The following is a 22,711-nucleotide window of genomic DNA, read 5'->3' on the forward strand; positions in this document are numbered from 1 at the left end:
CATCAGCGTGTTGTTCGTCGTCCGGCACTCGAGGCAGATTATGATCGCTCAGAAAACGTCAGCAGAGGCAGCGTTTCGTATGTTCAGACTACCGCGTTGGCAAGTGTCCTAGTCGACTGGAAAATACGCCATACTTATTAACGTTTTATGTTTCCACCGGCTCATTTATGATTCACCTATTTCGTAATACCTTCCGCAAAGAAACGATATCGAATCACGTTTGCGTTCGCTTTAGCATCTGTTTCTGCGTTCTCTTATGTGTTTGTTTGTTTGTTTTCTCTTCGCTCCGATGGCTCCCGTTCCATTCATTGCCGGGGGTACTTCCCTTTCCACTAATGTTTACGTATGCGCCGGCGTACTTTCCTTCCCCTTCCCAGTAATGTTTATTTTCAGCAAATGGAGTTTCACAACAAGCTGGCGCGCTTGTCCAGCGATCGCTCCGACGTGACGCGCTCACCAGCGTCACTCGCTGGGCAAAGCCGCCGGGGCAGCCGGGTGACGCTCGCTCCGAGCGATTCTCATTCTATGAGCTGCTCGGCATGCCTAAAGCGGAGGAACAGCCCAGACTAGCCGTGATTGTCCGCAGGCCAGATTGGGCGAGGGCGAAATCGTAGAGTCGCTCCGCGCGGTCAGGCGAGGAACACATCCCGGCCAGAGCAACTTGACAACGAACAACGGCTGCGCACCTGTGCTGCCTAAACTCGCGAGCTGAGATTAATTTGCAGAAGCCGTTCGCTGTCACTCGCTCCCAACACTTTCGTGCTCGCTCGCCTCTTTGAAACGGCGGCAAGCGCTGCCTTTAAGTTTGGCCGAATCTTGGGTACCCTGCACCGAAATGACCGCCGTGAAGGCGCTAACATCACTATCGCTCCTTTGGTTTCTACTAGTGTGCGTACCAGTGGTTTGGTGCTTCGATGAAGGCAACACCACCACGACTACGACACCGAAACCAGATGAAGGCGTCGTGGGAAAGTTGCAGGCGCTCATTGCCAGCATGATGGACAAGATATCTCCCGACTTGACGCGAAAGTTGCTAACGGCGGAAGTGTCATCTACGTGCAGCATCGGACTCCTCAAACTCGTTGGTGCCATTCGAAGGACCGAACCATGGGCTCTTAGACGTGAGTTGCTTTTTATATTGTGATATTTTGGTGCTGACAGAAACATAGATGTTTCTTATGTGTTGGACAATCTGAGAAGCAGAGACAATTTTTAATTGCCTACTCAAGGGATATTACAGCTTTTCTTAAACGCTGTAGTATCCCGCTCTTCCTGGCCCCCAGTGTAGGGTAGCATACCGGTCCTTCTAGACTGGTTAACATCCCTGCCTTTCTCTCCGTCTCCTTCTGGCGCTCAAACTAGATTAATGATTTAATATATTCATTAATGTTGGTGTAATTGTAACGAGTCATAGGGGGGGGGGGGGTCGTTCGTATGGATAAACTGAGACCAATGACTATTCGCTGTTGCGTTTACTCCTTTAAACTGCATGTTTTTCAAACCATGGGAATTCATTTAGTAGCTACAATAAAGATTATCACTTTCTTGTAATAATATTTTTACTGCTGCAAATCATACAAACTATTTGCCATTGCCAACATCGTAATAGAGCAGCATCTTGTATGCGAGATGTTTTGGGTTCGATATCCAATTCCACTGCGTAATTCCCTCTAAAATTGGATGAAGCGTCCACTGGCCCAAATACAACAGATTTTCTTCAAGACCACTTGGACCTTGTTCAAACCCTGCCTTCCCAAACAAACAACGTAAAAGGTTATCTGCACTCTAAAAACTAACAGAGTACCGGGCGCTATCTTTGGGAGAGTACTTCCTTGTCCCATATTTCACTCTCTTTTCCAGAATAAATCACCTCTTTTTGAGGCAGAGTATAGAAATGCCCCCAGAAAGGGTTAAAGTACTCCACCTCGACAGAGTAACATAACTCTTGCCGAAGCAGAGTAGCTGGACCCCTTCGAAAGGAGTAGTACAGCTCAAGAAAAAAATGGCATAACTATGGTCAAAGCAGGGCCTTAAAGTTGCTTTTGACAACTTTAATCATGTGCGGATCGTAATGATGACTAAATAACGAGCACTGCGACAAAAAGAAAAGAAGATGAGCGAGTGAGAGTCGAACCCACAACCTCTTCGCGTCCTTCACATCACGAGCCCTACACGCTACCGCAACACCACACTGGAAAACGGCAAATACGTTCGTTTTAGTTCATACTACAAGTAATGTCGGTAATCTGTCGTTTCATTGTCTTGTTTAGAAACGCGCATTTGTTCGAGTGTCTCCGTACGTGCGACAACCGAACAGGAGGTAGTTGATTTGTTTGTTTTGGTATTGTGCTTCCGTGGATCAGAACGTCAATCCGGCACGTTTTGCAGTAAACAAGATTGGCGTAAATGAAGATATGTGCGGCATTCTCATTGACTCGCTAAGCGGTTAGACATTCCTGTGTAGAAAGCATCGTACTTCTGAAATGGACACTGAACACTTCAGTTTTCGTCACCCCCATGGTCATATTTTCGGTCATTCTTGTTCATGTTCCGCGACAACAGCCGTAATAGTTCACTCTACAGCCTTACCGACCATTAGGCTTAGGGCAGCATACTCCGTGCACGGCGTTCGTATACCGAAAAACGTGAATATTGAAATACGAAGAACTTAATAACTATTCGAATGTAGTTTCGATCATGACCGACTCAATGAGGTGATATTCGCTTATTGACCTACACAAATCCGAAGCTAAAAACACGGATATTAAGCGTTCCCAGTGCCTTAATTCCAGTGCGCTGAAATGCACTGAGAGGCACTGGAAACGCTTTTTTATTAGTCGTCTCCAGCGCCACAACGAACAAATGCACTGCTCTTTACTGCATACATGTGTGCTTACTAATGAGTGTTCGTCGCTCGCGGTATGCCGGCACATCGATATAGATCAGGACCAGGGGTATAACTGCGTTTTACTCTCTCCATCCATCCATCTTTTTTTCCCTTTCCCCATCCCCTTAGTGTAGGGTAGCAAACCGGATGCTACAATTCTGGTTAACCTCCCTGCCTTTCTCTGCAGCAAAATGGAGAGTTGGGCTAGTTGGTTTGCGTTCATATTGAAACAGCGCAAAAGACGTAGGACACAGAAAGACTAGACAACACAAGCGCTGAAATGACAACTGAATGCTTTATTCAAGCGAAACATAGAAAGGGAGAAGAAGAAAGAACAAAAAATGCGCACGCAACCTATGCACATGACAAAGGACTACACTAGTAACATCATTATGTCTTCTCCAAGTACGTTAACTCGCAATCAAGTAAAGAAATCGACGGTGCGCTGACACACGTGTCACCGTTTTTGCAGATAGCGAAGGCTTCAGCTATCTCTCTTATGCGAGAATCCGTGTGTCTAAAAATGGTGGTCGTGCGGCAGAATTCTGGGGTGCAACCACAGGCGGCACAGTGGGCAGACAAATGGGAGAATGGCGCACCCTTTAAAGAGCTATGGTGCTCACGCAGGCGAATGTTGAGGCAGCGCCCCGTTTGCCCCACATAAAGTGTGAATATGTCGTCTAGGGGAACGTGCACAGTCAAGCACCGCATGCCGTTTGTCCCTTGCAAAAACAATGTTGTTTATTCTATTCCGTTTTCATGCGGTAAGGTTTATGTGGGGCAAACGGGGCGCTGCCTCAACTTTCGCCTACCCTGAGCCACGACGCATACCCTGAGCCACGACGCGAGCGGTTTATTTTTTTCGATCCATGCGGTTTTTAGATGCGAAGCAGCTTTTGCTCGGGGCTGTGTCCGTCCCTTGGCGACCGTACGCTTTCTACCACCTAGCATAGCCATCTGAGCGCGCGCTCGCGCCAAGGAGAAGTCTTCTTCCTCTTGTTCTTCGACCGCCTTGATGATGATACGTGCAGAGCACTTTAGGGGCCCGGGCTGCCGTATGCTGTCCTAGCTTGGCGTAACGCAGACAAAACCATGTGTGCTGGCACGCGCTAGCGCGTTCGGGCCTGTCTAAGGGGCTGGGTAAGACGCTGTGGCCTCTCCCCCTTACACTCTCTCAGCAACCACGTGATCGCGTCGGGGAACGAGATTCTGCAGACGCGCGATGAACCCGCGTGGCGTGCTCCAACAGGAGTTCGGTACGAGTAACAGTAACAGCAACTACAGTGATTTCATGGTGTGCTCCACTTGCAAGGACGCGTTAACATCGGGCAAGGTGCCCGTGATGAACGGAACCTTGAGTCGACCCATGCGCTGCTTCGCATCCCCACATGGTTCCCTTTAGTGGGAAATGGTGTAATTTTCTGTCTCCCCGCGCCGCGCAGAATATGGCTGTTGCTATGTCGATGCGGTCCACTGTCTCGAGAAGGTGGTTCAGTGCTGCCTCCATCCTTGCTGGCAACAGACGGGGCCGATTACTCGTTGGGCACAAAATGCAGGGTTTTTGGCTGTCTGCTCCAAAGAATGCCGTCGGAGACTGCTGGGCAACTAGAACCTCATTTTTTCTACCACACGCCACACCTCCCCCTAGATGCCATGCCGAAAAAAATATGGTAGGAACACATCAGCAAGGGTGACTGACGTCAATAAGCAAAATAAGCAGTTAAAGTAAACGTCAATAAGCAAAATTTTGACGTAAGGAGTCATTTTACCTGATAGAACTGTTTTGCTAAAGCACTTCGGATTCCTTAGGCTCTTTAACAACTCAGAAAGCTTAGCGCACACAGACGGGGACAAAGTGAAGAAGAAAGAAGACAGTGCTGTGCCGTGTTTATTCTTCACTTTGTCCCCGTCTGTGTGTGCTGTAGCCTTTCTAAGATGCAATACCAACTAGCTCACCAAGCCATCCCTCCATGCACCGTAAGGTTAAGGGCGTATGCAAATGAAGCACCCTGACGGGCATTACAAATATATTTTACACAACCCCGAGTAATTTCGTTGGAGACAAAGTATAGGGGAGAACAAAGTGGAAATTAAATAGATTCAAAAGCTACTGTAGCAATACTGATCGAGACATCGTCCATATAGAATAATAATTAGGGAGCTAGCTGTACGGCGCTACATATTTCACGGACGCACAAATTAAAGTCAGCGCCGTATCGAAATTTGCTTTAGTTATTTGCATTTTCCGTGGTAACCTGGGAGCACAATGATGCTAACCGGTTGGGAATGAAATGCACAAGTCGCGCACCTAATCTGCATGCGGTCTTTTCGAGTTGAGGAATCGCGGCCGTGCTCTAGTGTGGGTGCTCTTGTTGTTGTTGTTGTTGTTGTTGTTGTTGTTGTTGTTGCTGTTGTTGTTGTTGTTGTTGTTGTTGTTGTTGTTGTTGTTGTTGTTGTTGTCGTCGTCGTCGTCGTCGTCGTCGTTGTGGTTGTTGTTGTTATTGCTGCTACTGCTGCTGCTGCCGCTGTTTGCTTAAAGGTAAAGGAGGAGTGGTTCAGCCAAGCTGCCACAGACTCACCTTGGAATCCTAGATGAGTCCAGCGTTGCACTCGGTTCACGAAGCTTACTTTCACGTGGCGTCGGTGTGATCAAACTAGGGCATGCACTCTTCAAGGCAACAATGGTGTTCCACTGTTTCGCTAGTATTGAGTGTGCTGAGAGATGGGTGCTGGTACTTCTGAGACCGCTGGTCACACCTCCGGCATGTATGGTCACCCTGAAAGACGATCGATGTATCTGAATACCTTAGTTCATCTCCTACTGGCAGCTCTTCCGTTGTTGCGAGGTCAGGGAGACTTCCGAAAATATATGCCCATAAAACACCCATGTCATCTGCTACTTGTCATTTGAAATGTACATTGAAAGTGTTTTTATTATTATTATTATTATTATTATTATTATTATTATTATTATTATTATTATTATTATTATTATTATTATTATTATTATTATTATTATTATTATTAGTGTTAGGAATGGTGGCACTTCATTGTGAAAAACATCCTACGGTTTTACGAGCCAAGACACGATATTATGAGCCACGCCGTAGTGGGGGACTCCAGGTTAAGTTCGACTCCCTGCGGTTCTTGAACGCGCACCTGACAGGGGCGTAGCCAAGGGGGGGGTGGGGGTGGGGGGGGGGTTCAAACCCCCCCTGAAATTTTTCAGTTTTGCTTGCGTATATATACACGCACACATACAAACGCGCGCGCGAACATACATAAAGTATGGTTGAACCCCCCCCCCCCCCCCGAAAAAAATTTCTGGCTACGCCCCTGGCACCTGAATTTATGTTCATGGGTAATTAAACATTTCTGCACCATCAAAACGCGGAAATCATGGTCGGGAGTCGAACCCGCGTGTTCGAGTTTAGCAGCGTGACACTACGGCCACCGAGCTACCACGCTGGGTCAACACTTTGTCGTAAATGCGTTAAACTAGGAGTAGTATATAGTCTCCCAAAAGAGTAAAGGTTTCTGTCAGCTTTCTGTGTCTGCGTTATTAACTCGTGCTCGATTCACCTGATTCTTTCTGCGCTATATGTATTCAAATGATCCTCATGTATTTCCGACGTAGAAAGCTGACGGACACTTCTACTGTGTTGTCGATTCACGTTTACACGATTCACGTCCTTCGTTTATTCCAGTCATCGATGCGATGGGTAAATACCCCACCGGACTATTGCAAGCTACAAAAACTGACCTTGGAGCATTCGACGAGTGCCTGGAAACTGTCGTACATGACAGTTTTGGCCATGAAGTTACGCGAGCGCAGTATTGCAATCTTGATATGCGCATAAGCAAAGGTAGCAGCTTTGTTGAAACGACTTTTGCTGCAATGAAAATGGTCTACCCAAACGTAAGTTGATATATCCCTGTTCCGTAAACCTTTTGCGTCTCTAGCTAAAGATGCGTGTTGCTACGTAGATCTGGAGTCTTGAGTAGGCGTTTTTTTGCCTACGTAAATAGTGCATTTGCAATTCAACACAATAAGTAGGCTTTACTAATTATACCAAGGCTTATACGCATTTATGTTCACTTTCATCGGCCGCTCTTTCCAGTCATCAGCACAAAAGCTAAACTGCGCCATAAGTACATCGTGCACTTTCGCTCCGTCCGTGCGTATATTTGCACTATCACCGCGTCTGGCCCTCGCCCTCAATTTCATTTTTTTTTGTTCGCCACCCCCGTAACAGGCAAGCGAACCAGAAGCGTTTCCGGATAGCATGTTGTCTTCCCCATTTATATTCTCCCTCTTCCTCTCTCTCTCTCCATCTGAATGCAATGTCTACAGCTTGATATTCGCAAGACGATTTGAACAAACAGAAGCTAAGAACATGCTTCGTCATGTGGACGTCATTCTGTTTTGTAATGTCTAATTTGAAGGGCTTGATTCCCATCCCATATGCCAAAAATCTAGTGCTGGTAAACTATAGGGTACAAAGACCATTCATAATAATTAATGAAAAAAATAATAATACAATGGGAGCTTTGAGTTGTTCTGATATAATAATTTCAATCATACATACTTCCGAGCACAAAAGTCACCGCTGTTTCTTTGAACTCTCATTTTAGCAGGGCCACAATGACTTCAGATGAGTGCACTTAATGTCACAGTGGTAGTACATACGTTGGAGCCTTTTTTACCTCACAACGGAAAATTTCCTTGACAGTAATCTCCTGTCCCACGGCCCGGAAGCCACTATGCTGACACCAACATATTTTACTTGTATCGCATGAATGCTGTTTCGGCGGATTATTTAACAAGTGGCATTGTGCATTCTGTAACGTTTGAAAAACAACTACTCCGGTGTTTTTATTTTTATTTTTTTTTATTTTTGTGCCTGACATTAATCAGCTAACTGTTGTTTCAACAAGCACGACAACCGTTACTTTGCAGCTATACAGATTCAAGGAGCATATAACCGACTTGCGTCTGCCACCAGTTCGCCTTGGAATATGCGTCACGAACGACTGCAATGAGCAGGAATTACAAGAACTCATCAACAAAAGTGAGTAGGACAACGGCTGTGACGCACATCTGGCGGGTGCGTAGCTGTCGTATAGAAAGTAAGATGGACGAGATTGAATCCGCGCAAAACGCAACCAGTTCGGTCAGCTCTGGATCACGTTGCCAAAGTAAAAAGCCGGCAGATCCCACGCATTGTGGGAATCGATGTAATGCGAAGCAGCCAGCAAAGAGCTGCATACATCATCTTGTATGTCATTGAGGAAAATGCGTGTCATGGTTTTCATGTTAACTCCTATTATTTATGTTCGTCACACAGTAACGTCGCGCAATACCAACTTCGGGGTCGATCAAGCTAGAGAAACGGCCGCCCGCGCCCCATGAGCGTGGCACGTAAGTCATGCTGTACATGACATACGTGTCATGACTTTCATGTTAACTCCTGTTATTTATGTTCCTCACACGGTCACGTCGCAAGATACCAATTTTGGTGTATATCAAGCTAGCGAAACGGCCGCCAGCACCCCATGAGCGTGGCACGTAAGTCATGCTGTACATGACATGCGTGTCATGATTTTCATGTTAACTCGTGTTTTTATGTTCGTCACACAGTCACGTCGCGCAAAACCAATTCCGGGGTAGATCAAGCTAGCGAAACGGCCGCCAGCGCGCCATGATCGTGGCATGTAAGTCATGCTGCACATGACATGCGTGTCATTATTTTCATGTTAACTCGTGTTATTATGTTCGTCACATAGTCACGTCGCGCAATACCAATTTCGGGGTAGAGCAAGCTAGCGAAATGGCCGCCAGCGCTCCATGAGCGTGGCACGTAAGTCATGCTGTACATGACATGCGTGTCATGATTTTCATGTTAACTCGTGTTATTTATGTTCGTTACACAGTCACGTCGCAAGATACCAATTTTGGTGTATATAAATCTAGCGAAACCGCCGCCAGCGCCCCATGAGCGTGGCACGTAAGTCATGCTGTACATGACATGCGTGTCATGATTTTCATGTTAACTCGTGTTATTTATGTTCGTTACACAGTCACGTCGCGCAATACCAATTTCGGGGAAGATCAAGCTGGCGAAGCCGCCGCCATCGCCCCATGAGCGTGGCACGTAAGTCATGCTGTACATGACATGCCAGTCATGATTGTCATGTTAACTCGTGTTTTTATGTTCGTCACACAGTCACGTCACAAGATACCAATTTTGGTGTATATAAATCTAGCGAAACCGCCGCCAGCGCCCCATGAGCGTGGCACGTAAGTCATGTTGTACATGGCATGCGTGTCATGATTTTCATGTTAACTCGTGTTAATTGTGTTCGTTACACAGTCACGTCACGCAATACCAATTTCGGTGTAGATCAAGATAGCGAAACCGCCGTCAGCGCCCCATGAGCGTGGCACGTAAGTCATGCTGTACATGACATGCGTGTCATGATTTTCATGTTAACTCGTGTTATTTATGTTCGTTACACAGTCACGTCGCAAGATACCAATTTTGGTGTATATAAATCTAGCGAAACCGCCGCCAGCGTCCCATGAGCGTGGCACGTAATTCATGCTGTACATGACATGCGTGTCATGATTGTCATGTTAACTCGTGTTTTTATGTTCGTCACATAGTCACGTCGCGCAATACCAATTTCGGGGTAGAGCAAGCTAGCGAAATGGCCGCCATCGCCCCATGAGCGTGGCACGTAAGTCATGTTGTACATGACATGCGTGTCATGATTTTCATGTTAACTCGTGTTATTTATGTTCGTTACACAGTCACGTCACAAGATACCAATTTTGGTGTATATAAATCTAGCGAAACCGCCGCCAGCGCCCCATGAGCGTGGCACGTAAGTCATGTTGTACATGGTATGCGTGTCATGATTTTCATGTTAACTCGTGTTAATTGTGTTCGTTACACAGTCACGTCACACAATACCAATTTCGGTGTAGATCAAGCTAGCGAAACCGCCGTCAGCGCCCCATGAGCGTGGCACGTAAGTCATGCTGTACATGACATGCGTGTCATGATTTTCATGTTAACTCGTGTTATTTATGTTCGTTACACAGTCACGTCGCAAGATACCAATTTTGGTGTATATAAATCTAGCGAAACCGCCGCCAGCGTCCCATGAGCGTGGCACGTAATTCATGCTGTACATGACATGCGTGTCATGCTTGTCATGTTAACTCGTGTTTTTATGTTCATTACACAGTCACGTCACAAGATACCAATTTTGGTGTGTATAAATCTAGCGAAACCGCCGCCAGCGTCCCATGAGCGTGTCACGTAAGTCATGCTGTACATGACATGCGTGTCATGATTTTCATGTTATCTCGTGTTATGTTCGTTACACGGTCACGTCGCAAGATACCAATTTTGGTGTATATAAAGCTACCGAAACGGCCGCCAGCGTCCCATGAGCGTGGCACGTAAGTCATGCTGTGCATGACATGCGTGTCATGATTTTCATGTTAACTCTTGTTATTTATGTTCGTCATATAGTCACGTCGCAAGATACCAATTTTGGTGTATATCAAACTAGCGAAACGGCCGCCAGCGCACCATGAGCGTAGCATGTAAATCATGCTGTACATGACATGCGTGTCATGATTTTCATGTTATGACTTGTCATTTATGTTCGTCATACAGTCATGTTACGCCATACCAATTTTGGTGCACATTCGATGAACCAAGCGACCAGGAGAGCACAAAGTCGTAGGCGGCTAGATAGATAGATAGATAGATAGATAGATAGATAGATAGATAGATAGATAGATAGATAGATAGATAGATAGATAGATAGATAGATAGATAGATAGATAGATAGATAGATAGATAGATAGATAGATAGATACGCTCAAAGTCGCAGAAGTTCGCTAAGAAATGCTTCGCATTTAAAAAATTATGAGGAGGTAAAATTGCGGCTATTCTGTGCGTCAGGTGCTTAAGCAGCTTGCTATATCATGAGCCCCGTGTCGTCGCCGTATATATGTGATTCTGAAAAAAAAATTGCGCAGCTTGCACTGAGTCGCGCAAGGCTGGGGATTAGTAGAGCTGGTCGTCACGCGGCTGCTCCTTGCTTGACTAGGCACGCGTTCATTCACACGCCGATGCACGAAGTGTTCATGTGATCACATTGTAAATCACGAGTATTGGCTATAGGTATCGATCGCGTTCGATTGGGAATCGCTTGGAAATCACAGCACCAAGCAGCTTAATTAGCTTAATTAGGCTATTTAGCATATCTGGCCTAATTTGCACATTCGAGGCTTGGTCTCGATTAGCTTGCATGCCAAGTCGACCTAGCCATAACTATAGATTAGTTAGGTAGGTATAACCATGCTCAACTAGGCTTTATTTAGCTTGGTTATGATTAAGTTGCGTTAACTAAGGACAGCTAGAGTTACTGTATATGCTACCTAAAGGTAGCATATACAGTAACTCTAGGCACAGCTTGGCTTAACTTGGCTTGACGTGGCCGCGCCGACATGACGATGATCATTTCTTGTCTACATCTCGAACAGGACAAACGGCGGGAATAACAGCTCGTCTCACGCATTATACTTATGACCCCTTCAATACCATGCCAGTATCGATGCTTCTAAAAGTGTTAGTGGGTATATGGGGCTGTGCATGAACTATACATGGTAGTATGATTTCGCACAGTGTTCTACGGCGTCCCTTCATGCTGTTGCGAATGTTCCTCAGGCCAAGGCTGCTGGAATACAAAATTCGTTCACTACCAAAGTCAGCGGATAAAATCGACGAAGCATCTTCTGCATGAATTTTTTTTTATTCATTGCAACAATGAAGTGAAAGGCGTAATTTAAACGGCAAATTGTGTGCTGCGATCCGCGGTTTTCAGGTGTTTTAAAACTCAGCTACGCGTACCGAAAGGCCCACAGCTAATCAAGTTCAGGCACGCCCTGTTATTTCAATGACCCTGAGCAGTTATAGAATGGAGTTCTCGGCGTAAACTTTCCTCATCGACGTTTCACTTTTTCCCGCGTCGGTTCGCTGCGCTTTACTTAACTGGAGGTCTCGTACATTTTCCCCTTTTATATTGTTACGGGCCAATGCCATTGAGAAGGAAAAAGTCAGTCGTAGCTGAGAAAAAGACGATCTTGGAGCTAGCGCTGGCTGTTGCCTTAAGCCAGCGCGACGCATCTGATTGCAAATATACCTATGTATATCTAGCCTTCTGTCTGTGTCTTTCGCGTAACAACATATCCGCCACAAGGCTATACAGGGTATTCAATGGTAACAGTTATTTTTAAGTAAACGTGGTTCTACTGCATGGAAAACATGAGCGCTTGGCGTTTTCTCAAGATCTCTTTCTGTGGACAGAAAATAAGGTTAGAGAGGGTCAATATCCATTATAAATACCTCGAAGCAGCGGCACTAGAGGTGAAGCGAAGGGAAGTTATCTGCAAATATTATTGTTTCGACGTTAAAAATATATAGGCATCTCCCACAAGCACGAGAGTAACAAGTTAGTTCAGAAGTGTTCGTTATTTATGCCTTTAATGGCATTGATTGCTCGGTATACGACAGAGGAGGCAAGACAACGTAGTTCCTATCTAAAATATCGTATGTCGCTGTCTCGGCTGCCTTCACATTTTTTTTTTTCTTGTTGCAGTGGTACCACCTGCGTTAAATCTGAAAGTAAGCAACTGCGTGACGAATGTTCCAGCGCCGTTAACCAATGGACAGATGGCGATAATGTAAGTATGCCACATTGTCAATCATGAAGCCTTCCTAATAGTCGGTTTGTTTTCTAGCTTCGTTCTTTGCAAAATTTGACAAAGAAAGTAGATGCCATAGTGAGATTATCCATGCCTTTTGTTATTTCTCACCGAGAAGGCTTGTCACCTGCGTCCTTTTCAGACGTGAAGGACGCAAACGGCGTCGCTTGTTTTCCGCGCGACGCTTCACCATCAGCTCCGATAACGAATCTTTCCGTCCTTGAAAGGGGTCGCCCCGAGCAGCAGTCAGCTGAGTTTCCGCCTGGCGAAATACTCCGATGCGTTGTTCGTTATGTGGTTATTACAATGGAACAGAAAACGGACATTTATGTCATCTCACGCAACATTATCAACCTGGGCTGGTGGAAACTTTGAAAGAGGCAGACCAAGGTGAAAATATATTTACTTTGACGTTTCGGCTCCCACACGAGAGTATCGGTCACAAGATAGTGAACTAGGCTCCCCCTTTTGGTAGCCGAAAGGTCAAAATAAATGTATTTTAACCTTGGTCGGCGTCTTTCAAAGTTTTAACCAACGTTTCATCTTGACCAGACGAGATTTCATTAGACCCTCGACTTCAGTATTTACGCTACGGTACATAAAACCAACAAAATACAAAGTAGATTGCAGCAACAAGCGGATTTCGCATGGCAATCAAAGTTGACAATTCACATAACTTTCTATGACTTTGTGTTTTGTTTTCTTCCCTGCATTCAGCTTAATTATGTGAAACCGTGAGTCAGCACGTTTTACGTGATCTTTTTGAGAGCCCTCATAGGTGAATTTATATGGCCTTTTATGTCACCTGTGACTTCTTCAGTGACTTCTTGTTCATTTCTTGTTTCTCTGCAAAAACGGGAAACATACTCGTGGAACAAAGTTGACACTTCGTTCCCTGGATTCCCTACGCAAAGTGCCAAAGTATGGTTCATTGGCGGGAATATACGCATGCATTCTCGTTCGCGCCTTCTCCATAGTTAAGCGTTGCACTGTTGAGCGTCCGTAGTAGAGCTTTTTGTAACTATTATCTAGCGAAGAAAGGTCACGGTTACAACTATACATTTTTTTTTCTTTGATTGCACATGTATGTGTTTTCTATAACTTACGCGTCTAAATGTGTTATTTTTCCGACAAGCGTAGTGCCAATAACAGTTGCTCTGCAGACATGTAATTACCGGTGAGCAAATTACCTGTGACGCGTGCTGTGCTTTCTGCATCCCATGCAATACGACTTGCAGGCTTAGTAATTATACGCAGATCTCATTAAGTATGCAAAGAATGCCCTCCGATGCTGCTTCGAAGCTGCTTGTTGGCACGCTACGCGAAACCTGAATGTTTATTGCTTAGTCGCTTTTGCATGAGATGCGGTTGATGTTTATGTGGATCCGTGAGTCAGGTTATTTTACTGAAGCGGCGTCGGACCCAGTGATGCCCTTGGGCGCAGCCTGAGGTTTTCTTTGCAATTTGGCGATACTGTTTAATTTGCCTTGGCCCTGGTCCGTTCCCTATAAGGCAAATATGTGCGTGATAAGACAACCTGTTTGCGTTCGGAAAGGAAAAACCGTGAGTGACGCCAACAAACAACGACGCACGCTCTCTTATTTTTTGGCTCCTTGACCTTTCTATAGTACGCTTTTCTGCTGATACATATCACCTAGACCTCGTTTTTATGTTTACACGTTAGAGACCAAAGGGAAAACCCTTGTGCGTCGTTTGCAACGACACTTTCCCCAAACTGTCGCTGCAATGTATTATAATCTTGTTATCAAAACTCACGGATACTTCTAAAGAATCCTCGCGAAATGTATAAACTGTGGGAATACTCGGAGCAAAGGCTTTATATAGAAATCTTCGCCATGCCCTGACGTTCAATCTTTAGACGCCCTCTCTATAACGTCTTTTTTTTTTTCTTTTCTGCGAAGCTTTCCACTCAGTTTCACTTCAGTTTTCTTTCCTTTTTTTTCTACTTCAGAATAACCCTCGCGGTCCTTGCCGCATTCCTTGTGATTGGAACTGCCACTGATGTCTACATACGTTCAAAACCGGAGTACAAAGCAACATGCGGTAAGGAAAGAGCCATGTGCTTCCAGAGGGCTTTGAAATACAGAGCGGGTGGCAGAATATAACGTTCTCGCTATTTCTTTGCAGGTATTCTGGTGCGGTGTCTCACAGCATTTTCCCTCATCTCGAATACGAAAGTACTGTTGCAAGTGGTCAAAGACAAAAGCTCCGACGCCTACACTCTCCGTTTCTTCCACGGACTGCGCTTCTTCAGTTTGACGTGGATTGTGCTAGGCCACTGCTATGGAGCCGTATCGCCAACTTGGTGTAAGTGGGTCTGCTACGCAGTCAGAATCACTCACGGCTTTCAAGTGTCGAAACATCTCCGGTCAGGCGCTTGTGTCATTTTACGATCCCCAGTTCCATAGGCGTATAGGCGTATCTACTGGGGGGGGGGGGGGGGGGGGGGGGGGGGGGAGGGGGGGAGCGGAGCCCCCCCCCCCCCCCCCCACACACATACACTTTCGACAGTGGTCACTGTCGGCTGCACTCTGGGAAACCATCAACTGAGGCGAAGTTTTACTTCTACACAGCAATCAATTGTATAATGAAATTTGTCCTGCGCTTCTGCTGTGCAGATTGCCTTCCGTGACTCACGACTACGCACTGTAGGTTCTCTGCGGTGCAGGAAGCCTATGTGACGCTTTCGCGCTTTGCGCTACAGTATTGCAGAGAAGGCTACCGCTGAGTAGGGGCTCTATAACGTTAGAGCGCTCTGTCATGATTTTATTCTGCTCTGCCTGGCCTGAAATTTACAGAATCGACGGCGCAAATTCGGGCAGGAACCAGTAAACGTTTTATGGGCCGATCAAACGCTCTTCCTGTTTGAGGCAATTCATTTTCTTTCATCGAAAAGGAATAGCATCATCGCTGTTCTATATCCAATTTGCTATAAGTCGATGAGTATGCAGAAGTTTTGAGTGTTTTAGTTAGGCCGCATTGGAGGAGCTAAAGAAGGTTTCCACTTTAGTTGCCGATTAACCTTCTTCATTATCGAAGATTTTTGCGCAAACTTTACAAAAAGTGACTGGGGACAGAGTAAGAGCACACAAACGGCACATATGAGCGCAAACTAACAACTGTTTATTAGAACTATGGAATGAAATATATACGGTAACCCACGCATGCGCAGCGCTGCCCTAGCTACGACGCCCCCTGCTCTCCTTTATCATCTTGATTTCCATATCGGTAAGCGCAATGGAAGGTGCGCTTATACACTCGCCCTCTGCTGCCGTTCTGATAATGAAGGCTTCGACGACCTCCCTTTTGGTGCGCTTGCTCGACGTGTGCAAAATGTCCGTTTCTTCAAACACAGGATGACACGTGCACCTGCTGCAGTGTGTCGCCAGATGCCCCGGAGCTTGCAGGAGGCCACAATTGTGTCTATGTTCCTTCAGCCTCTCATTGACACACCTTCCCGTCTGCCCCACGTAATGAGCTCCGCAGGACAGTGGAATTTTGTATACCACGTTTTTCGCGCACTCGACGAACCTATTTGCATGTTTGGTCAAACACACTGCTTCCTTGTCCCTGTCGGGGTCGCCGTTCACTTTTGTGCATAGTCCGATGAGCTTTCTCGGCGCAGTGAAGACCGTGCTCACACCGTACCTTGCCGCAACCTAACAATGGCGTACATGCACACGGTGGCACACCGAAACCATTAAGTGTACAAGAACCCATTAAGTGTACATACGATTGCGGGACCCTAGCCAACAATCAGCAGACAAGACGTACGAAGATTGCAACACAGCCTATGCAAAGCAGCGAGATTAAATGAAAGGAGATTATCATCTCCTCTGGACTGCGCAGAACCTTTGCTACGGTTTTACCCATACCTCGGGATTGAAGAGACGGTACAGACATAACCCCGTCTCTACATCGTCAATACCGGAAAAAAGAAAGCACGCACAGACTTTTTTATTCACGGTGGAGAAAAAAGCCTTCGGGCTGTACTCAGTTTCACAACTCAAACGCAATTTTTTTTTGTTCAAAGTCTGTTGTACGGGAAACGTGTGTACATGCGCTGTGTGGGCGCATTGAAGATACGACATAAAAGTCCCTGCCTTTGCTCGGACACACGTGGTTCTATAGCCCTACATAAGCTTTACAACATTCAAGTCACAATTAGTATTCGGGTTGCTTTCTCCAAACTTCTCGGATGCCGGCTGCCGCGGACTGTCACGAACGCTTGCTGTGCACAGCACGTAACGCGGACATGCGCTGTGTATGCAGTGCAAACCGAGGCGGTGCTGGTGGCAGATGACGCATGTAAGCATAAACGGTATCTCTAAAGTTAACATGCCGTCTTCGTAATTTTTTCATCACAATTCCGTCCAGGTTCCTTTATCATCTTTATTTCGCTGTGGTGATTTATTTGTTTTCAAGACCGTCGTACATGTTGTCGTATGTATTACGGCGTATTCCGGGGCTGTGCAGCGTCACGAAGTTTTACGTAAATTTACCTTTTTAGTAAAGCAACCTCAAAACGCGATAAGGCTTCAAGTGAAGCTATGGTTGCTATGACATGCAAATCAGGTTTTATACGCCGGTTTCCGCACGACAGGCAACGCATAAGGAAGTAGAAGACGAAACAACTGCGTAGTTGGTACGTGTGATTTTTTGTCGTCTTTATTTTTTCCGAAAGCAGCGCTTCAAAGCGAGTCTATAACTGCGCCTGCGCGCAGTTATAGTGCTCAACAGTGTTGACAACGCTCCCGTGGACCAACATTTGTATACGCTCCAACCACTGTATACACTGTTCGCTTTTATTCAGGGCTAATGACCAATTGCTAGAGCTGCTCATCACTAAAGCTGCTCATCAATTACCTGCTGACAACGTAAGTGCGAACCAAAACATTGCGCACATAACAGGTCGAGTAGTAGTATTGTGTGCTCACAGAAACGACAGCGTATATCACCTAAACAGCATGTGCGTCGCAAATAACGAAGAGTAGCCCGCGGATATCGCCAACGCGAAAGGTCGTTTCAAAGTCTTTTCCTTGTTTTTGGACTAGTGTCAAGAAGACGAAACGAGCTGTAGAAACTGGAAGTTGTTGCCCCATTCACAAGTTGCGCAATATATAAAGCGAATAAAAACAAACAAGCAATTCGAATTGGCTACCTTCCCAAACTGGAAGCGAAATTTGTTATGCTCGGCCGTCCATGTACAAACATTCTCTAACGCCAACACCCGCACTTTGCGCATTGTCCCCCCCAGCTCAAGGGCTCGGAGAGATACAGAGTTCCCAATGTGTAGTCGTCCGGGCTGTTTGCCGCCCATGTCCGCCATTATGGGTTCCACCCCGCGGCAAGAACAGGGCGAGCAAACTCCAACAGTAGTAGATTACGCTGGGGATGTTGAGCTTCTTCCTGTGCTTTAATTACAGCCTCCTCTGATCTCTCTCTTGCAGCCCGAATGCTGAACAACTTACTCATGGCTGAACGTAGATCAAGCCTAGTGGTTCCGGCGGCCTATATAGCTGTGGACACATTCTTCTTCCTCAGGCATGTTACCTCCTTTACGAAGTCATTGTGCTCTTGAAGCCACTACATGTATTTCTGAATATTTCATAGAGGCTACGGTATTTGACATTCACATCATTAGGAAGCTCGTAACCGTCCTTTTTTATTTCAGCAAGTGTAGCGCCATTCTGTCTCGTAAGGTGAATACAAATCTCGGCCATAGCTATATAAATTGGAATAAAATTTTTATCTCCGCAAAAAAAAAAGCAAATGACAAAAAAGAAAAACTATGTACAATGAAGAGTGCAATAACGCAAGCAATCTTCAGTTCACTCGTTTGTACTTCAGAAAACAGTCATACTGGGTCATCTTTCCTCGTGATATATCAACTTTTGTAGTCGCCTATCCTCATATATATTTCACAGATGAGAGTATCAGACTTTCAATGAAGCTAAAAATCCCCTTTTTTTTATCTCTAACATTTTCACAGGTACTAGCCTGTAGCATACCGTAACTGAATTTTCCGCACTTTATAGTGGGCAGTCTCTCGGCCTTCTTAACAACGGCAAGAAATGGGTGAGATGGTGCTTATTTTTATGAGAACAATGGAAACAAAAAAAAATAAAGCCATTAGGATGGCCGCTGATCCTATTGTGCAAGTTGATCTTATTACCCTGGCCTTATTACGTGAACTTTTGAAGCATGGACGACATTTTGTAACATTACGGAGTGTCGCAACAGTTTTTGTGAAGGGTCCGCCGCGGTGGTATAGCGGTTACGGTGCTCGGCTGCTGACCCGAAGGTCGCGGGTTCGGTCCCGGCCGCGGCGGTCGCATTTCGATGGAGGCGAAATGGTAGAGGCCCGTGTACTTAGATTTAGGTGCACGTTAAAGAACACCAGATGGTCGAAATTTCCGGAGCCCTCCACTACGGCGTCTCTCATAATCATAGCGTGGTTTTGGGACGTTAAACCGCAGATATTATTATAAGTTTCTGTGAAGGTGCAAATTAGCGGTGTCATTTATACTTTCAGAAGAACATTTGCTCTTTATGAACATGTCAGGAGAAATTTTGTGTTTATGTATTGATGCTGCATGTGTGTGTATATGTTAGCTTTATATTTATTTTCGCTACGTTCTTTCCTTCTATTCTTTGCATGAAATTTGTGTACGTGCCCATATGTCAGTTACAAAGAGAGCAGTAGGTGGCGTCTGCAGACAACAGCGTGTCTTTTACCAGATGGCGTTATAAACAGAAACCAAGACGTCGAGCGAGCGTGGTAATCTTTGCAACGACTTCACGTTTATTTTACAATATTGTGCGCTCTGTTACCCTTCGCTATGTATACCAACAGATTAGGTAGGTTATTTCGTGATGTTTGACATCGGAAATTGACCTCAAAAAGGGGGAGCACAGGTTTTAGAAATATTCATTTTTTTTCAGCTCAGTTTTTTTAAGGCACACAACTTTAAGTAGTTCACATGCAGGTGCATGGAGAGGCTTCACGTTTTAAGCCAAGCCTATACTGTCTTGAAGGCTTTTACGACTTGCGTGTGCGTCCGCGCAAAGTGTGAATTTCTCTCTTCCTCCTCCCCACCTTCCAGCGTCTGTTTCTTTAATCCACTGCATGGCAGCCAACTGGACTCAGGCTGATTTACCTACCTGCCTTTCCCTTCTGACTTCTCTCAATCTCTCCCCGTCTGTATTGTCTGCGTTTGCACGTATACGCGATTATCCGTACGAGTGACGTTCTTTAATTAAGCGGTAATGGGATCAAAAAACCGTGGCGACCTTAAAGCAAACATAGAAAAATGAGCAATCACTTTATCCTCATCACCCAGTGAGGGCAAAGCACCGGGTATTCGTGCTGGCAATAAACATGTCATGGATGCGTAACCGTTGAAATAATTTGTTTAATGATAACGTTTCGACTTCCGCTTTGTTGCAGTGCGTTCCTAATGTGCTACACAGTATCAAGACAGAAGAAACCTGCCATCGTCGTGTTCATATTTGCGGTGATCCGACGGTTTATAAGGTAAGATCTTCGCTTTTGCTGGTTTTAAGAATTTCTCGAAACGCGATGTGCCCATTTTAAATTGCGAGGTATTCTGGCACCAAGTTTTACAACAAAGCTTATTCGCAATTTTCGCAGGACTATGGTGCCGGTGTTCTTCGTTCTCATGTGCATGTACTTGCTCCCGGTGCTTACGTCTGGACCCGACGCAAAGGCCTATTTTGAAAAGTTCTACGACGAAATGAACCGTCTTTGGTTAGACATACTACTTCAGGTTCAAAACTACAGGACAAAAGCGTTCGTAAGTAGCGAATACCTCTTGGTGCATTCTTGTAATTGAGCCTCGATGTGCCAAAATTTGGCCCAGAGATGACGACAGAAATAAGCTGACATCGGCGCGTACGTTCATTGTCAGGCTATGATTGATTTCAGTTAGACTTGAATTGGAGGCAAGAAGCCGTCGCAGCTGTCACGTCATGTAAAGCTTCGTTCAGACTGGGTATATGCAGTACGCAGATAATTTGCAAGAAGCTCGACGAAACATGCAAACACCATAAGTGTATATGTATTTTCTACGGAGTGAATCGCGAAGAGTGCGACGGTTGCATCTGAGGCGAGCGTGCTTGTTGAAGGGTTCACTACTTTGACGCAAAATGCATATAAGACAGTTACATGGTGGCTGGTGATAATTTTCCGTTGTTTATTTTCCGAATGTGGTGCTTACGACATCCGCAGTAATGCAACGCCTCACTGACAAACGGGCTGAAGCTGCCCGCCTGTCATCCAGCCTGCATCCCTGGAGCTATTCACGGCACGAAGGACAGTGTTGTGTTCTTCTCTTTATTTTTATTTATTCCTTTTTTAGCAAATGAAGGTACAAGTTCATACAAAGTTAATAGAACAAGAAAGAGGAAGTGCGCAACAACCGAGCAAAGATAATATAGGTTTCGCTATGACATTACTTCTATGTTAAACAAGGTTTTCTGTGGTAGTTAAAAAGTGAGGCGCGAGCTGCCTGTATTCCGCTCGAAGGCAAATTGTGTTCACGTTGATAGTTTCGCATTTCCCTAGCACAGGGATAGGAGTGGGTCTATGATCCAGAATGACAAGCTTCAAGACCCTTTGCTTGCATGAGGTAATTAAAACATGGTTATTAAACGTTTTAAGCACGCGCCAGCCTTCGGATAAACGTCATAGTCAATTTGAGCTCTCTCGGGTTTCATATCGAAAGTACCAGGAAGCAGAAAAGCACTTCACAGAGCCAACAATCGTGAAACAACCAGGGATAACAAAAAACGATAGCCTTTAGCACCGTTGGTGCAATGTAGATAAAATATAGGTCACTATGACCAATACCGATGTAGGCTTGTGCAGTGTAGCTACCTGCCCAGCGACACGTCCGTTCCAGGAAATTGCAAAGGCCGCCTTTTTTTTCCTTCTAGAGGGGTCACCTCGTTCGTATTGTGAACTGACCGCAACCAGGAACGCTTCTCAGACACGCAACCGATACCGCGAGTGCTCTAGTTTGCCCTTCCTCTCATGAAAAAAAAAGGAACTTTCACCATGTTAGTTTGAAAACGACGTCGGGTGGCAAATAAGCATGGAGTGCCGCTGTGTGCTGCCTATAAGGTGCAATAAATGCAGACGGCTTCTAATCTGTAATTGCTGAAACTGAATATTTAGTTAATATCTCACGCCGAGCATTTCCGGAAAGCAAGACAATTGTCATTCCCATTAAAGTGCTCAAACAAGCTGTTTCGTGCTTTTTATCACTCTTTAAAAGTGTTTTCTTTTGTTGATCTTGACCTCGTGGTGTCTGGTCCTCTACCTTCCCTACAGTCCATATTGGTGCACCTCTGGTACCTCGCAGTCGACTTCCAGTACTTCCTTGTAAGCCTACCGATTGCCATCATCTTGAAAAAGTACGTCTTCCAAAAACTGTTATACAACCATTGCTATTACCACAGGTACCGCCTTTGTAAAAAGAAACCTTGCCACTCAGCACATAGCAGCAACTGACTCGAGGATGACAAACCTCTGTTGCAAGAGCACCGATTTTTTGGGCGAGTTACATTTGCATCTCCTCTTCTCAGGAGATCACTATGGTGAGGGGGGTGGGGTCTAAGCCTCGCCTCACTCTCAAAAGTGGTCCAGCGCCATGAGTTCCACGTGTCCCTGCGCTATGCATCCGTGACTAACCAGCGGTCAAGCTCGTAGTGGTTTCGTTTCTTTCGGCAAAGGCTGTACAACTGACAAATGTACAAGCAACTTCATTATCCTCTTTTATTTTCATTACAGCCATCGACGCTGGGCCATTGGTGTGTTCGTCTTGCTTTCTATAGTCAGTTGCTCACTGTCAGCATGGCAGATCAGTGGCACCCACAATACACCTTTCGTGATTGTTATCACGGAATCTATGTCGTAAGTGATAATTTTACATTTCTTTTCGATAGAACACTTCTGAACAAAAAAAAAACTCTCTGGATTGCTCCCGTGTGTA

General features: G+C 45.5%; 1 protein-coding gene across 1 annotated transcript in view; it reads left to right on the top strand.

Moving 5' to 3' along the window:
- Window positions 1-620: 620 nt before the first annotated feature.
- Window positions 621-22,711, top strand: part of LOC119405968 (nose resistant to fluoxetine protein 6) — a 33,169-nt gene continuing 11,078 nt past the window's right edge. The window contains exons 1-11 of the mRNA XM_037672795.2: window positions 621-1,121; window positions 6,595-6,806; window positions 7,848-7,959; window positions 12,569-12,653; window positions 14,647-14,738; window positions 14,823-15,002; window positions 18,146-18,239; window positions 20,146-20,232; window positions 20,350-20,512; window positions 22,051-22,133; window positions 22,510-22,632. Of these exons, the coding sequence (XP_037528723.1) occupies window positions 836-1,121; window positions 6,595-6,806; window positions 7,848-7,959; window positions 12,569-12,653; window positions 14,647-14,738; window positions 14,823-15,002; window positions 18,146-18,239; window positions 20,146-20,232; window positions 20,350-20,512; window positions 22,051-22,133; window positions 22,510-22,632 (1,517 nt within the window). The 5' untranslated portion in view covers window positions 621-835. The remainder of the gene's footprint in view (window positions 1,122-6,594; window positions 6,807-7,847; window positions 7,960-12,568; window positions 12,654-14,646; window positions 14,739-14,822; window positions 15,003-18,145; window positions 18,240-20,145; window positions 20,233-20,349; window positions 20,513-22,050; window positions 22,134-22,509; window positions 22,633-22,711) is intronic.

Source organism: Rhipicephalus sanguineus, chromosome 1, assembly GCF_013339695.2.
Source record: "Rhipicephalus sanguineus isolate Rsan-2018 chromosome 1, BIME_Rsan_1.4, whole genome shotgun sequence".
Classification (NCBI taxonomy): domain Eukaryota; kingdom Metazoa; phylum Arthropoda; class Arachnida; order Ixodida; family Ixodidae; genus Rhipicephalus; species Rhipicephalus sanguineus.